General features: G+C 35.8%; 1 protein-coding gene across 1 annotated transcript; it reads right to left on the bottom strand.

Annotated features, from left to right (window-relative positions):
* Positions 1 to 1,427: 1,427 nt before the first annotated feature.
* Positions 1,428 to 16,937, bottom strand: LOC140243561 (uronyl 2-sulfotransferase-like). Its single transcript, XM_072323230.1, has 8 exons — positions 16,750 to 16,937; positions 14,983 to 15,137; positions 13,327 to 13,400; positions 9,890 to 9,984; positions 8,371 to 8,503; positions 4,239 to 4,327; positions 3,234 to 3,406; positions 1,428 to 1,585 (listed from the first exon to the last, which is right to left on the bottom strand). The coding sequence occupies exons 1-8, from the start codon at positions 16,935 to 16,937 to the stop codon at positions 1,428 to 1,430; spliced, it is 1,065 nt and encodes a 354-aa protein (XP_072179331.1).
* Between the last annotated feature and the right edge of the window lie 157 nt (positions 16,938 to 17,094).

Genomic DNA, 17,094 nt, shown 5'->3' with positions numbered 1-17,094 from the left:
GTCGGTCAGTCGTGGGACCGAAAGTCGTACAGTGTGCGGTGGCCCTTAAGGCAATGTTGTCGAGGGGGGGGGGGGATGCCTAGTAAAGGGTAGAAATATAGATAACTTTGTCCGACGATCTAAAAACTCTTACAATATTACATATTATGTAGGCCTGTATGTATATAATTATAACATATTATATTCATGGGCTTTATCTGTTCTGAATTGAAAAAGACATAATTCCCAAGGAATAAAAATCTGAAAAACCTATAAATTTCCCCACGACCCGCCTTCATGCCAACCTGAATATAAACATCCAATTTTTCCGTCGTTGTTAATCTTTAAGACATTTGATTAATGCTACACTTCTCAGTCTTCACATATACAAACTTTATTTTTACAGCTTTAAATACATAGTTTGACAAATTCTCAATTTTGAATCTTATTTTCAATGCTGCACTTCTCTCGATGGATTCAATGCCAAGCTGTTGAGCAAATACGTAAATTACTCCTTCCAATTTGTAAAGATGATACTTATTTTGTATTGTAAAAATGATAATATAATTAGTGGTAATGTCGATATGTCGATAACAAGAAGAATAAATTGTAAAGCACAAAAAAAAAGAGTGTCTATAAGCACACTTTAAAAAGAAAAGTAGACATGACAGAGAAGAGCTAACAAGGTATGCTGAAAAGTTACATTCCGCGAAATATCTAATGCATTGCCATGTCAAACACGTCAAAGAAATACTTTTTTTAAAGGACTCTCAAAACTTGATCATCTACTGTGAAGGTAGATTTCTTATGGTTATTGCAAGGTTTCTGTGCATACGTTCGTGAGAGCAGGAAAGATTTTGAATGTGTTAGAATGATGTCAAATATTTCAGACATTGAAAGAATCTTCACTTCATTGCTTACATCGAGACTCAAAGTCTGGATGAAACAGCTCTTTCCAAAGCTTTCAGACATAGTGACAAATCACGCACGCACCCCGAGCTCTTCACAGTGATTTACTTCTCCCTTGTCAGAAGAGAAAAAAAAATTGAAGTGCTGCCATTGATTCATTAGGACACTGTTTTACCTAGAATAAAATAATTCCTGGACATCAACATTGACAAGTTTGATCACGAAGCTGGAGTTTTAAAATCAACCTCATTTTCCTCCTCGAGTGACGTCAGCCTCACGAATATTTCCATCATATACGTCACTTCCAAAAGACATAACGCTGAAGGCACTTTCTACCCTGCCCAAGCGTCCGACGTTGTGAAGACAAAAAGAAAAAAAAAAAAAGATGAATAAAAAATGGTCCGGTTTGATAAATTCTTCTCCGCATATAATTATAAGGGAGTGACGCCGATAGCCATCATCGAGTTGTCCCGTGTGGGAAGAAAAAAAAAAGTCTTTAACTTCTTTCTGAAAAGAAGACCGGTGAAGAATGTCATTCGTCATCCTATGTTGTAACGTTTCTTTAATCTTTGAAAGGCGCTGTAGATAAAATCGTAAAACTCGTAGTCTTCTTTCATGTATTCTCTTGCAATTTGTACTAACTCTGGAGATATGGGTTGCTTGTTGATCGTCTTTGTCTCCGCTGAGGTGTTCTTACCTGCGGAAAGAAGAAAACAGACAAAGACTTTACAGCCTGCTCTTTTTGGCTTCATACACTGCAAAAAGTTTGGTGTTAAATATAAAACACCAAGCTAGTGTTGAATTTCCGGTGCTTATTTATGGTGTTATATTAACACTTCCGGGTGTCATTTAAAAAGATAAATTTGTTTGTTTGTTTGTTTGTTTTATAAATACTGATCTTCTTGTTGATTTTGAACTTCAACAAGACGGTGTGAACACATTTAAACCATAATAACACCAGTTGGTGTGGTCTCCTTTTGAAGTTGGACGGGTGTTATGCCATTGACATTAACACCAGCAATATCAAATCAACACCATGCGGTGTCATTGTTGAATTAATACCAGCGCAGTGTCAAAATATCACCAGCTACAGCGTCAAATTAATACCACGAAGTGTCAGGTGAACACTTTTCAACACCATCACGACATACTTTCTACACCTGTGGGTGTGGTCCTCTATTGACACTATACGTGATCGGCGTTAGATTTAACACGATGTTTTGCGGTCAGTGGCAGTGTAAATACGAAGAGTTTCATCGCATAACTAGCTAACTTCATTGGTGTTTAAAGTCGAGGTATTTGCCATTAAAGATGTTAACCCCCCCCCCCCCCAGAATTTAGTAAGAATATACAGGATGTTTTTAATCAAAACTTCGAGAATGTTGAGTAATATGTTACAAGTACATGATATGTTACATTACTTGACTGGTTTTATTTCGCTCAATCCGATGACGGACTTTTTTCAAAATCTTAAAAAAAAAAAAAAAAATGGCGCTTCTTCATTGGTTCCGGCCTTTAAAAAGCGCAAGAAATATGTTTCTTCACACACATCATGACCAATTACTTCTGAGGGTCTACCAAAGTTTTTATATAAGATATAAGACCTATGGCGTTCCATAATCTATAAGATATAAGACCTAAGGCGTTTCATAATATTGTCAACGCATTATACCCACGATATTGGTCAATTTCATTAATATTTTCAATCGAAACTAATCCAGACATTGATATGATGTGATAGGTATTCGAATAATTTACATGCAGCATTTGCACATATACTTGAACAATTTACTTCTTTGGAAAAACACTTAAAGATACGTAATTTCATTAATTAGCAGGAAGGAAACAGCTTGTTTTCAAGTGCCAAACAATAGTTTAACTGGTATGACTGGAGCAAAGGAAATGCACTTGAAATGAAACATATACATTAATAGTATATATTTTCTATATTATCATCTGTAGCGCCGTCTTGTGAAGAAATTACTCGGAATCAAATAAAACCAACGACAATTAAGTGGGTTTTGTTGTGAACGTATTTGAATGTTAATAATTTTATGTCACACGTGATAGTGCGAAACATTGTCAAAGTTACTTGATTTATTTATTCATCTATCTATTTTTTACTGGAAGCTGGAGCTAAACTTGCATCAATTGTCCCAATGAATAGGGACTTCGATTTCATGAAAATACGAGAAGAATAAAGAAAACTGAGGAAATAGGGTCCAAGAATAGTTTAAAGAATGAGGAAGTATTGAAGGTAAAAATTACAAGTGTGCAAACTAAAAAGCGCACACGTAACTGTAAACAAGTGCAATGTTATGTAATGTGTGCTTGAAAAGCTTCACCTGATTTCGTTGGTGTATGATACGTTTCAAGTAGACCACCAAACATGTCTGGCATGAGTTTCTCGAGAAGGAGCAGCGAATTTTCATACTCTTCCACTATACCGACGAATGTGTAGTATCGCTTTACATTCGAAATCGCAGTTCTTAGCCCCCACCGGCGATTAGAATCCGACCTAGGCCAAAAAAGAACAAAAAAAAAAAAAAAAAAAAAAAGAACGGTATAACAAAATATCAAGATAGTCCAACACATAATTATACTGTGCCGTGAAATGATTGCTATGATTGCTAATTGCTATTGATCTCTATGATTTTTAATGTTTTGTTTCAGCAATGTTACACGTCTTCATTATCATTATAAGTCTCTTGTCAAATATATCTCAAGTAAGGGAGTTTCTCATCTTTTTGAGCTGACTCTACTCTTTTGTATTTAAGCACCCAGTAGCGTAGGGATTCATGGTTGGACCAGTTGAATCAATTTTCAACCACGAATAGCGTCTGTGTCAGCGAATAATTATGACTATCGAAGTGTACGCTCAGAGGTAACGTTCGACTCTGGAAATCAAGATTCTTCGGCTGCGTGTGTACTTACATAGGGATCAGTGAAAAAGCTGCACACATTTCATTACGGAGATTCTCGAAAACATCCGAGCCGAACCAGCCTTCCTACACCATGGTACACTGTATTCTCATGCATAAACCAGCTCTGTAAGACACTAGTAATTCCTCACACTCTTTTAAATGACTTCATTCAACTCAATTTAATTCAATTCAATTCAGTTCAGTTCAATTCTAATATATTCTATTTCCATCAGCAAAAGAAATACATAAAAGTATGCATTTGTCGGGTAATTCTATGAACAATTTGAAAAAAAAAAACACAAATACAGAACATGAAATATAATACAATATTATCATATTATATATATATATATATATATATATATATATATATATATATATATATATATAAACGCTGTTATAGTTCAATTTCGATTAGTCACCTACCAGCATTCGGGTTGGTAGCCGCAGAACTTCGGGAAAATTTTTGGAGCAGTGCATGAATAATGGCGTGATCGGATGCAGTCTTCGATTGACTGTGAGGATCGAACGAGAATTGAGAGACAGATATGGGACATTAAAAAGAATAGAAATAACATAAATAATCAATGAAGTTCAGTTCAATTCAGTTCAGTTCAAATTCATTTCATATTTCCACTTTCTCAATGATGAGATTACAAAATGATTGACAATAAAACAAGAATACAAAATATTATATACAATCATGTCTTTTGATTGAAGAAGAAGAAGAAAAAAAAACATACTTGACACAAATGTATATGGTCGTATCATATGAAGATGTTACAAGTAAGTATCAGAAATATGATGGGTCCTACATAAAAGCTATAATGCTTGTAAAAGTGTAGGTTCCCGAATTCATAGGCATATAATTATACGGAGAACGGATATGTTTGTCTTGACCAACTAAAATTATACCAGTACAAAAATCGATAAAGAATAAACTAATGAACTAATGAACCACATGCAGATAACGCTCAAACTAGACTGTATACGGGTCTCGCTGTGTTTAAAAAAAGAATGCTATATATTTGATGTATCAGTGCCATTAAACATTGTTAAATAACTTGTTGCTGCGGACAAACACAAAAGACTGGGAGTATAAAAAAAAAGTTGCTAAAAACTTGGTAGTGTGTATCCACTAGGTAATAGCTGTTTTAATTTGAGTTTGAAGGTGAATAAAGATAAGGAAAAAGTAATATCTTGAGGGAGGTCATTCCAATATCTGGGTCCAGTAAATATAATTGTTTTCTTTGCAAAAATAGTGCGAGTACGGGGAAGGTGATAGGCGTCACTCTGGCGAGTGGGATAACAGTGAATAGAGCGACTCCTTTTGAACATGTGGATAAAAACAGGTGGTAATTCATTAGTTGTTAGTTTATACTAGTACTTGAAAATTCCGAGATTATAATAAAATAGGTCTGGAATTTTCAGAATTCTGTTTTGATGAAAAAAACAGTTGGTATGAGCAAAATATCCGGCGTGGTTTATGATTCTTATTGCACGCTTTTGAATACGGAGAAGGGAATCTAATAATGAGTGAATTGCATTTCCCCACGCCAAAATTCCATAATTAAAGTGTTGAGATATTAAAGAAGAATATATACTCTGCAAAATATAAACAGGAAAGAAATGTTTAAGCTTATTCAAAATTCCGATATTTCTGGACAAAATTTTACTTACAAAATTAATTGGAGTTTTCCAGGATAATTCTCGGTCAATCCAAAGCCCTAAAAACTTTGTGTTATTAATCTGCTGTAAACATAGATCATTTATGCTGATATCATGTGGGACAACATCCAAAGAATTACTGAATACCATACAATGAGTTTTTTTTTTTTCTATGTTCAAGGATAATTTGTTCGCATAAATCCAGGATTGCATAGTCCTGAGCTCAGTATTTATCATATTAATTAATGTGGGTCTCGATGTGAAAAAAACAAGCATGTGTCATCGGCAAAACAAATAAATGATAGAATTTGCGATGATTTTGGAAGAACGTTTATGTATAAAATAAATAAAAGTGGGCCCAAGAGGGAGCCCTGTGGGACTCCACATGAAATAGGTTTTAATTGCGAATCATGGCCGTTAATATTAACAAATTGCTTTCTCTCTGTTCAATAACTCTTAAACCATTCTAAGGGCGTCCCGCCGATTCCATAATGACACAATTTATAAAACAAAATTTCATGATCTATCGTATCATAAAGCTTTAGAAAAATCAAGAAACACTCCAATTGTATGTTCAAAATTATCTATAGCATGAGCTACCTTGTCTATAAAAGTAAGTAAAGCATGGGTTGTGTTGTAATGTTTTCTGAAACCAAACTGAGAATCCGATAAAATGTTATGATTTGTGAGAAATTTTAATAATCGTGTGTAAACCATCTTTCAAGAATTTTAGAGATTGAAGTCAACAAAGAAATTTGTCGGTAATTATTCACTAAATCTCTCTGTCCCTTCTTAAAGATAGGGACAACCTGTGCGACTTTTATCTTATTGGGAACTTTGCCATTAATAAAGATTTATTAAGAATGTATGTAAGAGGAGAAATGATTTCGCTTAAAACATTTTGTAAAAGAAAATTTGTAATTCCATCATATCGTGAACTTTTTTTATCATTCAAATCCTTGATGATATCTATAATTTCTTCTTCAACAATAGGTTAAAAAAATATTGATTGATAATTCCTATTACCTACATATTTATAAAATTCAGTTGGTGATTTCGGGATTTTACTGACAAGATGTGGATCAAGACTTGCAAAATAATCATTGAAAGATTCCGCCATAATCACCGGGTCGTTAATCTGGCGGCCGTCCGCTGAAATATATTTGGGAGGATCGGTATTATTTTTGTGGTTGAGCGCCTCATTAATCACCTTCCACGTACTCTTCACATCAGATTTATATTCAACAAACTGCTGCGAAAAATAATTTCGCTTGGCTATACGTATTAAGGATGTCAATATATTCCGATAACGAGTACGTGTATATCTTAATTTGTTTAAAGGGGATGGATCTTTACGATACTTATAAAAGAGTTTATTCTTGCGGCTAATGGACCTGAGAAGAGATTTTGTAACTCATGGTTGTCGTGGTACTTTTTTTATAATTAGAATGGTAAGGTCTTCGGAGAGGAACACTACAATCATAATTAACAATTAAAATATTCATAAAATTTTCAAATCAATGTCGCTTTGACTGTATACCGTGGACCAATCTTCTGAACATGATTTCTCCCTAAGTTTATTAAGGTTGGATTCAGACATTACGCGAATACCAGGATTGTGGGCGTGAGAAACATTAGCAGTCATAAAATTGGACACAAGGGAAAATGATCAGTGACGTCAGAAATTATTATGCCGGATGTGATGTCAGAAAATGAGTCGTTTACAAAAAAAAAAAAAAAAAAACTCAATAAGAGTAGATAGCCTACATCATCAGTACCTATCGCGAGACATACGACAAAATATTAAGGTGTAGAGGCGTGTACATGTGGAAAAAGAACTTTGCGATCCTGTCAACACCTGCAATACTAGCCTTATTTCAAACGGAAGTTTGAAAGTGCCCCTTTCTCCCATTTTTGTACGCTGCACCAAAATTATGGAATAATCTCCCTTTGTATGTAAGACAAGCAGTTACAATTAATGAGTTTAAGGCCAGGTTAAAAAGTCGTCTCTTGAAGTAATGTATTTTCTGTTTGAATTTCTTGTATGCATGTCATTTTGTAATGCGCAGTAGAGTATATTATTATAGTAGCTGCGCAATGTAAATGTCCTTTATTATTATTATTATTATTATTATTTTAGTTTTTTTCTGATCCTCATTCTCTTTCCTTTTCCCCATTTCCATATCCTTTTTCCTCATTTCCCATGACATTTTCCTTTTCTTCTCTCTTTTCTCCTTTTACCCCTTCTCCTTCTTCTTTTCATTTCTTCTCCTGCTCTTCCTTGTTTTTGATATTGTCTTCTTTTCTTCTTAGTTTTTTTCTTTTCGTATTTGCAGGGGCCGTTAAAAAGAGGTCGCTGCCCCTACACCAAATGAAAATATATAACAATATGATAACTCGCTTTCTTCTCTCGTTCTAAATTGTTCTTCCGCCCTAAAACAAGGCCCCTTGGCAATATGCAATAAGTTGTCTTCTCGCCTTCGTGCCCTGTTATATACAAGTTGCCTAAATAGCGTTTTTCTACAAACCACATCCTCCATTTCCCTCATAGACAAGGTGACTTGGCGTGTTTGTGCAAGTTACATTCTTCCATTTTCGTCTTAAGCGAGGTGCCCGGGTGAGTTTGTATAAGTCACCCTCTTCCAGTTTTGTCTTGGACAAGGGGACTTGGTGTAGCATGATTTAAACAAAGGAGTCTTGGCTAGTCCGTACAATAACTAACTCGTTGCCACACACACCTAAGGTATCACGGTCACCGTAAACAACATAAGGAACTACGATTTAAGTCAAAACAGTTTGACGAATAGAAGAGTTCATTTAAAGCCCGCTAAATCCTCAAGAAAAATGATAAAATGGACTTTGCAGTTGTATCCTACTGATGGCGCCCTACCATTATTCTTTGGGTTTGATCTTCAACGGTCTTAGGAATGCTTTTATCACCGTATCTTGTGAAGTAGAAGGCCGACACCATGCGTTCTACCGGATCTCGAATCATGTTGATGTACACTGGAGTTCCTCCTGTCCTGAAACAAAGCAGCAACGAAGAGACGGACTACAATCAAATTCATCCCCAAAATAATCGCCAGCTATCCTGACGACATAATGCCTATTCATCAGGACGTACTGCATGGTGTGTGTGTTTTTTTTTTCTACTTATCAAAATATACCAGTTTGAAATGTCCCTCTTTGCAAGTGTGCATTGTTACATGAATTTGTTATTCCAAAACCAGCAACAACAAAATTCTTGAAGACGTCACTGTGGATATGTGCAGTTGATCTTAACAGTATAAAGGATATTTCATTATCATCATTATTATTTATTTTTATTTATCTATTCACTACATCTTTTGACAGGGACATTCCGATTCCGCTCAGTTCTGCTGATATCCAGCAGATCCGCTTTTCAAGGAAGCCCTGTACACAGTATACATAAACTTTCAGATTAAAACAAACAACCGAACAAACAGAAATAAAACAAAATTTATACAGTATTTACAAATCATTCTTTACGATTATTAGTATTCTCCATTTCACCCATAGTCTGTATCATTAATACGCTGTAATCTCTTCTTTTTATAACTATTACTATAACCCTCGTTTCTGTTCTAGGAGAAAGAAAAGAAAAAAGAAGGTGTACAAAACTATATAGAACAATGGAAGTTCCATAAAAATTGGACGAAAAATAAAGGAAGTAAAAGGAATTCTAGAGTTTGCATGATTTCTATAAACCGTGGTCATATCGGTCTGTGTCGCAAGTGTACAGTGATTTCGTAAGAAAAGGAATGGGCAAAAGAATAGTTAAACGACGATAGGAAAGACACAATATCTGATGTGCATAGGGATGATAATAATAGTTTTACTATTTGCATAATTTATGTTTGCGTGGCTGACGTCACTTTTTCGTGAACACAAACTCACATTTTTTTTTTTAATTCTTTGTCCAGACACATTTTACTTTCAACTTCCTTTAAAGGTTTAGTTCAACTTCGGGAGTTGTCATTTTTAAAATGTTCTAGTTATCATATTCGATGCATATGTGTAGGTCTGTTGTATCAAAAAACATTCTACCATATAAAAATTTTGCAATAAAGTCTAAAATATAAGGAAATATCACTATTTTTCTCAATAAACCATAACTGTCGACGGTTTAGACTAGAAACATTCTTATCATAACTATTGTTCATATTTTGAATATTTTAACAATACTTAACATTGATTATCCTGATTAAAATTTTTACATTGGTTGTCTCTATCCGTATCTCACATTTTAGAACTATTTTGAAGCACTAAAGCTGGGTTTTTGTTTCATTAACAAGTGATAAATAATACCTTTAATCCATCCTTACTATCAAAACTAACGTAGAGACTGATCAAAAGGAAAAAATATAAAAAAATGGAACACAACTTACAAGTTGGTGAAGTGGTAAAAGGAAGTATGTCCTTTGCAAAATGCCCCCGGCCTTTGTTCTTTGATGAGATCAATCAAACCAGCCTTTTCGCGGGTCTGTATCAACAGAGAAAGAGTGTGATAAAGAATAACATACTGAGCTATCAATGCATTTCATTTCACGATCTTTTATGCAGTCCTTGAGCGAGATATTGCACATATAAAAAGGCAATGAGAATGAAAAGTAAAGTGATGGTCAGTACAGAATACAATCACGGTACATGTGTATGTGGTTTTTTTTTTTCTTTTCATTAGCTCTGTTATTGTCACTGTTCATTCATTCATTCATTCATTCATTCATTCATTCATTCATTCATTCATTCATTCATTCATTCATTCATTTTTGCCATCCCCAACAGAACTAGTAACTAAAAATGTTTTCACATAAGTACATATGATTATATGGCAACATTACAAAGCATTACAAAATATCGTTATTATTACTGTTGCATTAATATAATTGTTATTATCGTTATCCTTTTATTATCATCATCATAATCACGATAGAAAAGAACATTATATTCACAGGAGGTGTCGTGAGGGTATATGTATTTTGCCGACGAAGGTTAACCCTATTATTGTTGCATATTGAAAGAGTATAAAGACATGTGTTCTTATAATGCAATCCACTGTATCATACCGGTAGGTTTTAATGCGAAGTTAAAACACACACACACACACAAAAAAAAAAAAACAAACAACAAAGAAGAAAACCTCTCAACCGATCATATTTTGAAAAAAAAAAATAAATAAATCTTTGGGCACTCACCTTATCTATGTTGATTTGAATTGGTTTCAGAGGAATGAAGGAAATGTTTAGGCGATGGATTTCGGAGTTCTGTCGTACGGTCATCTGAAAAGTCCGACTCCCGCACTTTGGAATGCTATTGCATATGATAAGCGGCTGCAGCGAGAGAATTCCAAACGCAAGGAAGGCGAGATCTTAAAGGGATCGTATAGTTTTGGTTGAGACCTAATTTCAGGATTCTAACATTTTTTGGTGAGATAATGAGAAACCTCTTATGAAATATAAAAGAGCATGTAATTCTATGAGGAATTGAACATTTATTTGATGAAAACTGGTTTTGAAATGGCTGAGATATCCAAAAAAGAGCGATTCTAATAAAGTGTGGGACCCACACTTTATTACGATCGCTTTGTTTTACTTTGTTTTTGGATGTTTCAGTCATTCCAAACCCGATTTTCATCAAATGAAGTTTGAATTCCTCTTAAAATGGTATGCTCTGTTCTATATACTAAGTGTTTTCATGGTATCTCGCAAAAAGAAAAAAGCCCAATTCTCGTCTCCACCAATACTGTACAATCCCTTTAACCCAGATAGTCAGATAGACCTCCAGACAGACAGATATTTACATAGATATATACATATACGGAACATGTGTACACACACACACACACACACACATATTTTATCATTCATCATATATATGTGTGTGTGTGTGTGTGTGTGCGCGCGCGCGCGGCAACACAACACAACAATATTGGTAAGATATAGGGTAACTGGAAATTGTTTAACTCATTTATAGAAACTGAACCGCCAGAAAGTACCCGTTTTTTTTTTTTACAGTTTTATGCTTTACCACTTTTATTGTTTTTGTATAGAATGAATAATTAGAGGTAAAAAAAGAGGTGTATCAGAATCATTTCTGAGACACACCATTCTCTTGGTTAAGTTTGGGTCGGTTTTCATATAAACATAGTTTATGAAAGACAAAAGTAAACATGCAATGAGAAATTTTACATAATTTAGAAATTTGTCCAAATGAGAGTGATATTGTTGCACATTCTAGGGAACAACATGCCTTTATGTACGGAATGTTCAGTTGCTAAAGGATAAACAGGAGACAGTAACAAGAAAGCAAAGCCTTGTAGGCAAGCTTGTCGCCGAAAAAAAAAAAAATCAATAATTAAATCAATACATTATAATGACTCTAGAGTAATCTAGCTGCTCGTGATACGAACTGATGATTATAAAAAGAAAATTATTCAGGTAAAATTAAAGCCTAAAAACACTCATACACAAAGAGCCTAACAAAAGGAATTACATTATTGATATAATATAAATTGTAATTATATAATTTATATAAATGCATATAATCATATCATATATACATGTATATATATATATATATATATATACACATAATTTATATGTTCCTAGTGAAATCTGTTTGATTGTATAAGTGTATCATGTGCATGTGATTTGCATGAAAAGGAAACAGAGTGTATGTATGTATGTATGTATGTATGCAGAGTATGATGTGTACGTGTGTGTGTGCCTGTGAAATATACTATGTCATCAAATGCGTGCATAGCTACATGCACGAAAAAAAAATATTATAATGTTTATTCTGCAATGAGAAATAAGAATTATGACAGGGCTATAAAGAAATATTGATCTGAATTCTTAAAGAATATTTTGGCCATATTCCTCTCCTCCCAGACGTGGCTGGTTTTCTAAGAGAACTGGCCGTGACAGGCTCACATGACTATCCGAACAAAAATCTTCAAAAAAAAAGAAAAAAAGATTTAAGTCCATAGATTGGTCGTGGTAACAATTGACACGCCAAGTCTTTGAGAATGTTTGAGGGAGACATCTTTAATTTCAGTGGAAAATCCAGTCCAAATAAAAGTTTGTCTGAAAAAAGAGTAAAATCTTATAAGCTCAACGATAAAAATTTGACTGAAATCTTATCAAAAATAAGGAAGTTATGATATTTTGAAGTTTTGCTGATTTCTGCAAAACTGGTACAGTGGATATGAATGTGCAAACGGGTGAGCTAACCATGTCATGCCCTCACAATTTTCCATTGATCGTAAAAAAAAAAATGACGAAAATTCAATGTTTACGTCATTGAAGTCTGAAATATGATGTCATTCCTGGTTGAATGACTCCAGAATAGTGATCAGATAGACATACAAGGATAGACATACAAGAATGAAAGATTAGACATTTCAAAATTGTATGTGCAAATTATATGGCAAGTTGTGAGGGAATGACATGCTCACTTTGCTATTTGCATATTCATATTGACTGTTCAAAAACTGTTTTCTGGAAAATTAGCGAAAAGTTGAAATGTCATAAAAGCCTTATTTTTCACCCGATTTCCATCAAGATTTTACTGTTGAATTTGTAATATTCTACTCTTTCTTATAATGCGAACTTTTTAATATATTTGGACTAGATTCGCCCTTTGAGGGACAAGGAATGACGAATAGTGGAACAGTAGATTTTAAGTGGTCACGGGCTACCATTTTGCAACTGAGGTATTGGTGCGTATCGCACCATCAATATAATTATCTTATCATCTGCCTTGTTTGTTCAATAGTTTGTCAACAGCTATTCCGAACTCATATCGGTTTCTTTATTCTCCTTACCTTTCCAAAAACTCTCTTGCCAAATGTAGCATTTGTCACCGTCAGACCCCCCGATGTGACGTTTGAATTAATATCTGGAAAGATAGAGGGGGAAATGGCAAGTCAATGAAAAAAAAAAAACAGATTTTTTTTTATTTGTTATTGTTTTATTTTACAAAGAAAAGCAGACATTACATGATTTAAGGTTACCACCTCTCATCAGTCAGTACTTTTGTACAAAACATTCTTAACACGCTTAACCACTCCATTTAACTTTGACTTGGTAATACAGTGGTCAATGATCCTATGACTCACATTGTTTTGTCCAAAAATTTGTCCAAAAATCATCAATTATAATAAAAAATTATGATAATGATAATAATAATAATAATAATAATAATAATAATAATAATAATATTATTATTATTATTATCATTTACTAACAATAATAGTATTATTATTATCATTAGTAGTAGTAGTATAGTTGATATTTTAGAGCGCCTTTTCCACTGGATACAAAGCGCTATGATATGTCATTCCTGATCGCCATAATTTTATAGGAGATAGAATATTCAAACTCACCAGGCAGTGACAGTATAGTCCAGGGCATAATAACTGTAGATCACTACTACCATTACTACTACCATTACTACTAGTAGCACTACTACCACAACCACTACCACTACTACTACTACTACTACTACTACTACTACCACTACCACCACTATAACTACTATATACTACTACTGTCATTACTACTACTACTATCCATTACAACCATTACTACTACTACTACTACTACTACTACTACTACTACTACTACTACTACTACTACTACTACTTATATGGTACACCTACTGCAACTATAACACTATTAATAACCGTTAATTCTTGCAACTATTGCTAAATTTGTTTGGGTTTGTTGGGCTTATAATAATGGGGTTCGCTTACGTATTATGTTAGCTCAGTGAAGTTGAAGTACAATGGGTAGCCTTACTATCCTCTCTTACTGTTAACTACAGTAAAAAGCAATCTTATGATTGTACACCAGTGTTATCATGTAACATGTGAATTGATCACAGAGGAAACAACATACTATTCTTTTGTTACCATTGTTCCTGACAGGACGTTTATCACTACAATTGTCACGAATTTGACGATACCACAGATGCTAGTGTATACTACCATCCCTTCTTTGAACAACTTCTCGCGGTATTTACATCTCAGAATAACGACCGCCATGATACCTTAGATGAGAAACACGATGACGTCATAAGATGGGTAAAACTTGTATGTAGTTTTCATCTTCTTCATTTTACTTCCTTTTTCTCCTCCTCGCCATATCCTTGTATAGTTCCTACAGCGGCGTATACATTGTACCAACAACGAATGCACGTATCAAAGAGTCTCGTTTACCGTATTTAGAGTTGCTATGCCATTTTACCACTAGGCCTTGACTTACTTCTTACCCCAGCACTGTAACAAGGAACTCATCTATAACAGGGCGAGGGGTCTAGATTGCACCTACACGAAGAGGAATGTGATTATAACGATATATGCACCATCTTGATCAATTGTCTTCGTATGGGCAAAGATTCGAACCCAGGGCTCCAAGCTCTATCCACAATGTAGGCCTACACAAAGTGTTCTTTAGTCAACTTTATAGTGTTGACTTACCTCTTCCCGGCAAAGCTGACCGCTCTTGACCAAAGGCGAATGGTTGCGTCCACAGCGTGGTGGGGCTGAAGCGCTGGACTTCGATTAGGAAGCCGATTCCAAAGAGAGCCAACGCGACGACGAAACAGACACGTTTCCTTCTCCACTCCATCTTCCTCGCCGTAGATCAGAGGGGGAAAAGAGGGAAAGAACTCGCCTTCAAACTGCGAGACACATGACTTTGACAGAGCCTGCATTAGACAACAGCCGAACGGGAGATACCAGAAGACGGAGGTAGCTCGCGCATGATAATTGTTACCCGGGCTGCACCGCTTATAAGCGGGGAGGCAAACAACTTGTATTCATGCATCTGTTGCGTTGTTTTCAGAAAACGAGAAAAAAAAAAACCCACATGCGTAACAAACCGAAGGTAACCAAAGATGAGCTCTCACTTTACATGTATACCTGGTAGCAGAGGGCACTATACGAGTAAGAGATCATTGTATATACCCCTTTTCACTCTCCGCAGATGCGATCCCGCTTGTTCGTCCATTGTTCGGAGGGAACAATGGTCTAATGTACACTTTTCCGACTTCCACCCTCCGTACCAACGTGTTCTGCAAACAAGAACCAACCAACCTTTCTAAAAAGAAAAAAAAATGGGGGGGGGGGGGGAAGGGGGCTTGTACGCAATACATTGAAGACACGCAGCAAGTATTCGCAAGCATTCGTTTTCAGAAAAGAAAAAAAATAGATAGCTTACTTTGACAGGCAGAGTGGGAGTGTAATGGCAACTTTTTCTCATTCACATAAATGGTAACCCCATCTCTTACTCGTATTTGTTTTGTTTTGTTTTATTTTCCATTTAAGAATGTGGTTGGATAGCTTATATTCAGCTACACTAGATGGTCTTCCATGCGATCCAGTTGGATGTGAGGCGGACCACTTCGCCGGCTTATGCGCTCTGTCTGGTCTATCATACTTTTTGCGATGACCGAATAAAGCAGGGTCTTTTTTGTTGTTGTTGTTGTTGTTGCTGTTGTTGTTGTTGTTGTTGTTGTTGTTGTTGTTGTTGTTGTTGTTGTTGTTGTTGTTGTTTCTGTACAAGCAAGAATTCTATCTGTCTCACACACGGAACCTTCATTTTGAGTCCTATCCGAGAGATTGTTTTGCCTCTTACTATTAGGGGACAGTGTGATTACACTCAACATTGCCCAGTCATACTCGGGAATCGAGCCCCGGGCCCTGTGGATACAAAGAGGCAGACGCATTATATACCGGATGAGTCAATTAATCACCGCCCCGAGTCAAATCACCGCACCTTTCTAAACACGACTCAAATAAGTAACGAATGAAAAGAAAGAGAAAAGGAAGCCTTGCCTGGAAATCATAGGAAGATCAATCCGCTTTCCAGTTGTCTGCCATTAAAGAGTATAGTATAAACATTTGTATTTGTAAGGAGTTGATTGAAATCTAATTTAGATACCCTCCAGTCTGGGACGAAGTGAATTTGAATATGAACTTAGTTGTCGGGTTGGTGGCATCCCACATGCAGGTGTTAGACAGCTATTGTTCCTTAGCATAGTTAAGTTTGCAGCAGCCAGAGTATGTATAGGCATCACAGCTCACAAGAAGTGAAGCTGCCACACCCTGTCTTGCCACCAGACAGACCAGACGCTGCAGAGCCTTGTCTAGCAGTGATGCCTCAACTGGGGTGTCTAAGGCCCAACTACGGCTGTTAAGGGTATAGTGGAGCCTCGTCCACCTGGACAAGGTTTTAAAGCTCACACAACCACCGGGTCGAGACTCCACAGGCGTCTCCTGTTCAGCCGCTGCCTGATCCGTTGGCCCGGATTTCCCTCGCCTTCACCGTTCACTGAACCGTGGTTGGCCGGTCGAAGGACGACTTTGTCGCCCCGACATACTCTCCAAGCGCTCCGCGTTCGCCGTTTCCAAGGACACAAGGCTGTCGTCATATATTATATGGAGAACGCCGATTCGCGAAGCCAAGTCAGTATAATAACATTCCCCATTATTTGATAAACCGGAACCACAAGTTTGGACTGAACCGAACTGAACGCTGAACAGACATTATATGGTCAGGGATATGATTTGTTGTGGCAAGCCACATGC

This window comes from Diadema setosum, chromosome 20, assembly GCF_964275005.1.
Source record: "Diadema setosum chromosome 20, eeDiaSeto1, whole genome shotgun sequence".
NCBI lineage: Eukaryota > Metazoa > Echinodermata > Echinoidea > Diadematoida > Diadematidae > Diadema > Diadema setosum.
This window is presented reverse-complemented; position numbering and strand designations above follow the sequence as displayed.

What these genes read in the sequence shown, in the direction of transcription:
- LOC140243561 (XM_072323230.1), bottom strand. Translation starts at nt 16,937, where the DNA reads ATGACGACAGCCTTGTGTCCTTGGAAACGGCGAACGCGGAGCGCTTGG. An exon ending in GTCAGCTTTGCCGGGAAGAG is followed by an intron (nt 13,401 to 14,982) that starts GTAAGTCAACAC and finishes CTATCTTTCCAG; the next exon opens with ATATTAATTCAAACGTCACA. An exon ending in ATCAAACCCAAAGAATAATG is followed by an intron (nt 4,328 to 8,370) that starts GTAGGGCGCCAT and finishes CGATCCTCACAG; the next exon opens with TCAATCGAAGACTGCATCCG.